The sequence below is a fragment of the Jaculus jaculus genome, chromosome 15 (genome assembly GCF_020740685.1).
Source record: "Jaculus jaculus isolate mJacJac1 chromosome 15, mJacJac1.mat.Y.cur, whole genome shotgun sequence".
NCBI classification, from domain to species: Eukaryota; Metazoa; Chordata; class Mammalia; order Rodentia; family Dipodidae; genus Jaculus; species Jaculus jaculus.
In genome coordinates, this window is record NC_059116.1 from 39,174,224 (window position 1) to 39,183,112 (window position 8,889).

An 8,889-nucleotide genomic window follows, 5' to 3' on the forward strand; every position below is an offset into this window, starting at 1 on the left:
GGACAGGGGAGAAGTCCACACTCTCATGGTGACTGGGCTCACTACTAACTTACTGGGACAAGACATCCTTGGAGATGCCGAGGCCTTCATCACTACTGATCATAAGGCCTTTTATAATGATTTGTTAGATAAAAATTATACCAGCAACAGTTTGAAAAAGGGAGGGAATGTCATCCCAATTATAGAGATGACCCTTACTTTGAGCAACTCAGACAAATGTACTCCAATAAACACCCCTAATTTTAAGTGCCACTGCCCAGCCCCCCTCAATTTAAAATCCAGTGGAGACCAGGGGATCCCATAAGGGTTAAACAGTAGCCTCTCCCTTCTTCTAGGTTATACCAACCCCACATACTTATTAATCAACAGTTGGAGGCCGGACATATCCGTCCCTCCACTAATCCCTGGAACTCTCCAGTCTTTGTTATAAAAAAGCATAATTGGTCCTGGAGATTTTTACATGATTTAAGGAAGATCAATAAACACATAATCCCCTTCAAAACCCCCCAGAGGGGACTACCATGGATCCCAACTATTCCCAATATATACCATATTACTATCATTGATATTAAAGTTTACTTCTTCTATATCCCTCTCCATCCACGAGACTTAAAAAAGTTTCTATTATCTGTACCTGCTGTTAAGTTTAGTGGTCCAGATAGGAGATTTGAGTGGACTGTCTTAACTCAGGGCATGAGCAATAGCCCACCCATTTGTCAATATTACTTGTCATCCATTTTCTTTTCTCTTATCAATCTCCCCAATACCCTGTTTGATATTTATATGGATGATATTATTCTTGGGTGCCTAGATTCCTCCACACTCCAGGATCTTACCCACCAATGTCTAACTATCCTTCATACTCACAGCTTTAAAGTAGCTCCTAATAAATGTTTAAACTGCCTCCCTTTAAGATATTGGGCTTGATCCTTACCCTAGATACAGTTTCACCTGTTAAACCACAACTTTATATTCAGAATTCATACAACTTGCCTCAATTCCAGAAGTTCTTGGGACAAATTAACTGGAAGAGGCCCTGGATACCTATAACTATTGAGGAATTATCCCCCTTTTACAACCTACTAAGGGGTTTTAATCTTTCGTCCCAAGTAACCCTAACACCTGGGCAGAGACAAGTCCTCCATAGAGTCCAAGAGGCCATAGATGACAGTAATCTCAAACGATTCAACCCTGATCTCCCTCTACCTTTTCCCTGAGGAGACCCTGATCACTACCCCATTGGCGCAAAAGGGTGAGCCAATTCAGTAGATTCACCTCTCGATTGGTGGGGCCCGTAGGGTCTCTTCTTTAAGTAACCAAGTAGCTGATTAAATCATTAAATAAAGGAAAACTGCCATTAAATTCTTTGGTATTAAACCTCACTCCATTATTACCCCATATAAGATAACTGATTTCACTTGGCTCCAAAGAAATAATATAAGGGTCACCATGACACTTAAAGAGTTCCTGGGTAACATCGACTACAATTACGGCCCTCATAAGTGGATAAGCTCTTTTTCTAGGTTAGAGTGGAGACCCCCCAGGCTTATCCTACCTCAACCCAACCCTAACTTCCTCATTGCTTTTACAGATGGGGGATGCCTGGGGGCTTCCCTGGTTGTATATCCCCCCTTTAAATTGGGGTCAAACCTAAGCTCATCAAGTCAATCTCTCAGAAAATAGAGGGATTAACACAGTACAAAGAGCTTTTTACAGCTGTTCTAGCTCTACATACTATTCAGGAGCCATTCAACTTATTTTCTAACAGTATCTATGTAGTAAATCTACTACCCAATCTTATTAAAGCTCACATTAGACTTAATTTGAGCCCTATATTCCCCTTAATAATCCAGACTCATAGGTAGGAGGATCACCGAGAGTTCGAGGCCACCCTGAGACTACATAGTGAATTCCAGGTCAGCCTGAGCCAGGGTGAGACCCTACCTCGAAAAACCAAAAAAAAAAAAAAAAATGTTACTGATCAAAACACAGAAGCATAGAGCAGTTAGATGTAATAGATATTCCAAACATACATTCTATTTTATTTTTACTTTTATTTTAGAGAGAGCAGGAGAGACAGACAGGCACACACACACACACACACACACACACACACACACACACACAGAATTGGCACACCTCAGCCACTACGATAGAAATTTAGTGCTTGCCTCATCTTTCTGCATCTGGCTAACATGAGATCTTGAAAGTGGAACATGGGTCCTTAAGTTTCTCACACAAGGCCTTAACACCTAAGCCATCTATCCAGCCCCAAATAGATATTCCAGTAATTGCATCCTGCTGATCTTTGACAAAGGCAAAATTCAATCTCGAGAAAAGACATCATTTTCAACAAACTGCTACAGAAGTTGATGATCACAGGTGGAATGAAAATAGAGAATACTTTCTCATTAAAAAAAAAAAAGAAAGAAAGAAAAAATTTTCTTCAAAGGGCTCAAGGACCTCAGAATAAGACACAAAAGTCAAATTAGTCAGAAAGAAATTTAGGGATAATATTCCAACATATAAGCATTTCAAGGGTATGCTGAATAAGAATGCAACAACTCAGGGAATAAGACTCAACCATTAAGATCACTTGAAACTAAAAAGTACAACCACACAAATCTGGATGAGGTGAAATATATAGAATGTAACAACCATAATATAGTAAAAACTAAGCAATAAAAATCAATCTGCCTAGTTATAAAATGGTGTAAAGAACTTAGTTGACAGTTTTCAAAGAAATACCAATGGAAAATAAACATCTAAATTATGTTCAAGTTCTCTAGCCATCAAGGATACACAAATAAAACTACATAAAAATTCCATCTGACATGAGTCAAAATTGGTACCATCAAAAAAAAAAAAAAAGTCAAATTAAGCAAGGAATGGTGGTTCATGACTTTAATCCCAGCACTTGGGAGGCAGAGGTAGAAGGATCACTGTGAATTTGAGGCCACTCTGAGACTACATATTTATTTCCAGGTCAGCCTGAGCCAGAGAGAGACCCTACCTCAAGGAACCAAAATAAATAAACAAAAAAATCAAATTAAAAGTCCTGTCAAATCTGTAGAAAATATAATACTTATTATTCATTTGTTTGGATGGGGGTTCAGGAATGTAAGCTTGTACCATAGAAATCAGCGTTCAGGGTTCTTATCCTGATTTTACCATACAACAAATTTTTGGATTAATAGACTAAATAAAAATCTAAAAGTACATGGATCAGTTGATACAGAGGTATATGACCTAAATGTTTAAGTCTTCACTATAGATAAACTTGTACAGGCAAGATTGTTGCTGCTTTATTCATAATAGTTTGGAAATGGAATCATCACAGACACCATTCAATTGATGAATCTATAATGTAGTTATGGCATCTATACACAAGTTTAAAAGGATATATAAAGGGAAGAGAAAGGAAGGGAGGAGGGTACTTAATAGGTTGGCATTGTATATATGTAAGTAGAAGAATAGATTAACGGGGGTGAAAAGGCCCAAAGTGAGGTCAGGGGAAGAGATTGAGTAAAGCAAAGGTGGAGGGAGGGCTAATCAAAATCTAAGAGGATACAAATAAATCATATGGAATCCTCCAGTTTTGGACAATGGAATACTCAAGAGCCATAGATCATCGTTAGAAAAGTTTCAGTGCCAGGGATGGGATACCTCCAGTGAGTTGTTGGCCAGGGAGGTCCCTGATGCCCCAAAACATTATAGGCCATTGCCGAGGCCCTTGGTTTTCCACCAGGAATAGATGGGAAGAATTTATTGCTAAAGACTCCACATACTTGTGCTGCAAGGCCACTGAGAAATCCTGCTGGAACTGAGCTGATAACCTCCTCCATGTAGACCAGCTGACAGAAAGCTGGAAGAAGCCATTCTACATGTAGTTCAATGGGAGAAAGAGATACCACCAGTGAAGGTACTCAACAGTGGACACTGGAAGCCTTATAATTGGCCAGCCAGGCCAAATGAGCCAATAGGTGCGATAGTGGCATGTCTGTCATGGTGGAAACCAACTTCCCTCCAGTTGGACTGGAGGCCTGCTCCATGGGGAGGAATACAACCATGACACTGAAAACTTAAAACAGGGGTAGTCATGAACCTTAGGGGTGTAACATCTGCTGATGTCTGGATAAATGTATATACTATGCTTATCAAAATGCCCAATAAGCACTTCTCTTAATATTCATACCCTTATATTAAGGCTACTCTCACTTTGGGTAGAGAATCTTCTCTTTTCAGATGGAAGTGACCTTGGGATGACTCAGAAGGTATCATAGTGTTAAAAGAAGTGACTGGAGTACTAAGAAACATCTCAATCACATCTTCCAAGGCTCAGGGTCTAATTCGGAAGAGGTGATAGAAAGAATAACAATCTTCAAATGTGATATGTATTTCTTTACTATGACATCATAATTCTCCCATTGAAATCACAATTTCTTAGTGTCACATCATATGAATTCCCCAGTGTTCCATAAGAGACCCTGCTGTTACTGCAACAGGTCTTGATGCAATACCACAATGTTCCTCTATGTCAACACAAAAGCCAACTCTGACATGAAAATTCCCACCTGACTGACATTACAAATACCACTGCAATACCTAACACTGTATACCAACCACAATTTCCCATGATGATCTGACCAATCAATCCCCATTGTGCCATCACAAATCATAATATAACATTACCAACATCACCAACAGTGATATCACAATGTACCATTGGGACAATTGAGTATCCTATTGCAGAAGAATGATCAGTGATTATAGTTGCTTTGGCGAGTGCAGAGTTTCAGTTGGGCAGATGAGTCATCTCAGGAGATGGGTGGTGTGATGGCCTCACAGTGGGTAAATGACAAGGAAGTGCACATGTAAAGGTGGATCAGATGGTTAATACTGGGTTTTATGTGGTTTTGCATTATTTGAAATTCACAGATAAAATTCCATTGTATTTGAAAAATCATTTTCTCCAAAGTATAGAAAATATGAATTACTTTTTTCTCTTTTTTTATGTTCCTCTCTTTTTTTTTTTAAATTTATTTTGACTTTTATTTATTTATTTGAGAGTGACAGACAGAGAGAGAAAGTGGCCGATAGAGAGAGAGAGAATGGGCGTGCCAGGGCCTCCAGCCACTGCAAACGAACTCCAGACGCGTGCGCCCCCTTGTGCATCTGGCTAACGTGGGTGCTGGGGAACCGAGCCTCCAACCGGGGTCCTTAGGCTTCACAGGCAAGCGCTTAACCACTAAGCCATCTCTCCAGCCCCTTATGTTCCTCTCTTCATCATTTAAGGTATATATCCCCAGTTTCACTCAAACAAGGAGGAACACTCACATGATGTCATTACCGTCTTGTGTACTCGGCTCCACACTGGTGGATGAACCTGCAAACCAGAGAGAGTTGATGGGTGGAAGTGACTTATTTCAGGCAGACAGATCCAGGGGATGTTCCTTAATGGTGAAAGGGAGAAAAACCACCACCAGTATCACCAAAACCAAAGCAAAATCAGCACCTAAACTACAGGGAACAAAAGTAGAACTCATTGTGCATACCTTAGACAGGAATTCAGGTCTGCTCCCAGTAACACCTTAGGGCTGGACCCCAGGAGCCACCCACAGTGACACCCCTTCCAGTCTGATGGCTTGAAATGGAAGTAACAAGCTTTAATAAAACATTTGAGCCTACTGAAGGATATAAATTCAAACTACCACACTGACTAAACCATCTAGGATATATTTTTGAATCTTTTTTTTTTTTTGATACTGGGGATTAAACTACGGTCCCATGAATGCTAGGCCAACTAATACACTACACTGTGCTATCTTTGCTCCTCTGTCGTTGACACTGACTCAAACATTTAATTTACACATGTACTTTCCTAAAGCCAGTACAGAATTGACAATGGCTCATGTGTCATCACACTGAAAGGCCAGTGAGACCCTATAGGAATGATGAAGCAATATTAAGGTGAGAATGAGTTGAAGTGATTCACCTTTTCAATTTTACCTTGATTCTGATGTTTAAAGCCCAGACTGTAATGTTTCTCCAAGGCTAGTAACCATATCAGGTTCTTCCCCATGGGCCATTGCCTACACATTAAGTCTCATGACGCTCCAGATGGTACATCTTGTCCCAAAATAACATCATCAGTGGCAAGTCATTGAACTAATCTATATCATGTTGCATGCTCTGGGTTCCAAAATCTTTGCTATTTTTCATACCTAGTTTTATCCTCTTGGAGGAGAATCAGAGAAATTTCATTTCTTTGAAGCAGTTTCATCTAGAAATTGAAGCCAAGAGAGACCAAAAGAGACATCATTCCACTTGCCCCTTTTCTCTGGCACACAGTAGAACTCTTGGCAGGAAAGGAACTTGTGCCTGATTGGACTGATGTGTAGTGCCCTCCCCTACTGCCCACAATATAGCATGCCACCTAGAGAGAACATCCAGGTGGGCTGGCCCTTGGGTCCTCACTCCAAATCAACAAACCAATAGGGTCTTCCCCTTGCATACCTGAATCTGACAAAAGAATACATCTCTGTACTATAAAGGCTGTGGTCTTCTTCCTGTCACTCTCTCTGGATTCCCTCTCTGCCTGCCTCTACTTGCTTGGGCCAGAGGTGTAGATGTGTGGCTGGCCTCTCCCCTCACCCATCCTGGAGAATACAATTCTGTTTCTTGGTCTGGAGGAACTTTATTTTTTTGCTTGCTTTTACTGTGTGTCAGTTTCTCACTTTAAGTATGTGTATGATTTTCCTCTGGTCTCTAAATCTACCATGTGTCTATTTCCACTACACCCCAGACCTACCATGTAGATGCTTTCACTAACTCCAGGCCTGTTACCTGTGTCTCTAAACCTGGGATAAAAATGGGTACAGCTCTTTCCTCCTTACTATTTCTCATCTAAATTTCCTGGTATCTGCTTTGATATTTTCACTTTGTTATTCTTCCTTAAGCTCCCATCATTTTCCCTCTTAAAATTCTTCCAGTGGAGAAACATAAAGTGGATACTATGTGTGTTTCTTCTAAGTCTCCCTACACAAGCTCCTACAATGTATTCTCCATGTGCTTGCGCCTCTACTCCAGTATTTTCTTGGAAGCCTCATTTCCCTCAAATGGGCTTTATGAACTCCCTTCCATGTGTTTATGGCTCTATATCTGTCTTTCTGAAAAAAATGCGCAATTTTTCTTAAATGATAAACCATACAGTGTTTTCCACATGACAGCATGTTTCCTATTTCCTGTGTGATTATGACTTGGCTCTAGCCCTCTTGTTATATCACAATATCCCTTAAATAATCCCCATAATTTGTGATTTCTCCCTAAATAAACTTAATAATTCATAATTTATCCTGCCAGAGTTCATTTTTGTCACTTTCTTAAAACGAGAACAGTATTGAAGCAGCAGATGGATTCTGTTGGTCCACTTTCTATGTCTGAGTAAAATATATTAATTTTTGCTTTCACAGAATAGCTGTATATAGTATGGATGATGCTTTTGGAAACACCAATAGAAGTTAAGATCATAAATGTTTGTTCACTTCAAATTAAAATTGACTTGTGATGAAAAAAATGGAACAGGGGCTGGAGAGATGGCTTGTGCTGGAGAGATGGCTTAGGGCTGCAGAGATGGCTTAGAGATTAAGTGCTTGCCTGTGAAGCCTAAGGAACCTGGTTCGAGGCTCGATTCCCCAAGACCCACGTTAGCCAGCTGCACAAGGGGGCGCATGCATCTGGAGTTCGTGCGTGTCCATTCTCTCTCTCTCTCTCTCTCTCTCTCTCTCTCTCTCTCTCTCTCTCTCTCTCTCTCTCTCTCTCTCTCTCTCCCTCTCCTCTCTCTGACTCTTTCTCTGTCTGTCACTTTCAAATAAATAAATAAACATAAAACAAAGAAAAACATTTTAAAAAATGGAACAGGACCTAAAATTTGGATTCATAAACTTGTGGAAACCTCCAGAACCCCTGCAAACATGCATCATTCTTACATTTGAAATCCACTTTGTATTATTGTAGCTATTGAGCTGTTTAAGAGTCAAAATGTGGCCGTGGATGGTGGACTGGTGATGAAGATTATCATAGCAGTGGGAATGCATGTGGGTCCAAACCTCAAGGTGAGATGGGAATGCAGATTGAGGGTGCAGTTGTTACTACAACCCATTAGGGCACATCTCTTCATGACTGATTCTTGACATCTCTCTTATGCTGTGAAGTATGTCTCTTCCCAAGGACTCTTGGGAGACAAGTTACCAAAAAACACCACTGACACGGCACACACACACACACACACACACACACACACACACACACACGGCCATTACTATCCCGTGTTAACAAATATGCATGCAAGATGCAAGGATTTCCTTCATGAGAATTTCATATCTACAGTTATTTATGATGGTCAGCCTTTAAGAACAAATATAGGTAATGAGTTCAATTTAATAATGAATTCATTTCCTCATGGCTGCAATATTTCACTAATGAACATTTTTTGTTGATAAAAATACAAGACCATACCAAGATTTGCAGAATCCAAGCCCTCATATCACACCAAACCATATTCTTCCTCAGTACATACCACTATCTTCATCATCCTATGGGCACCCAGTGAGATTGAGCCCAACTTCAGTTCATGGATAGGTGATGTCCCTGTGTGTAATATTCTTTTTTATAACTCCTTACAAATCACTGTCTTTGTGATTCAAGATTTGACTTATTTAAGTAATTCATGTTAAACCACTTAATATGATACATAACCATCATTGGGAACAAATGAAACTTGTGTGGGGGTACAGAAACCATATTTGGTTTTAAAAGGGCTATGTTATCTTCAATCTATATTGTAACCTTAGATTAAGATCTAAGGAAAGATATAGATTTAAGAATTGG

General features: G+C 39.9%; 1 protein-coding gene across 1 annotated transcript in view; it reads left to right on the forward strand.

Annotated features, from left to right (window-relative positions):
- LOC123455049 (adhesion G protein-coupled receptor E1-like) overlaps nt 1-8,864 on the forward strand; it is a 34,198-nt gene extending 25,334 nt beyond the window's left edge. Inside the window, exons 4-5 of the mRNA XM_045134737.1 lie at nt 8,017-8,114; nt 8,853-8,864. Coding sequence (XP_044990672.1) covers nt 8,017-8,114; nt 8,853-8,864 — 110 coding nt within the window. The remainder of the gene's footprint in view (nt 1-8,016; nt 8,115-8,852) is intronic.
- Nucleotides 8,865-8,889: the final 25 nt, after the last annotated feature.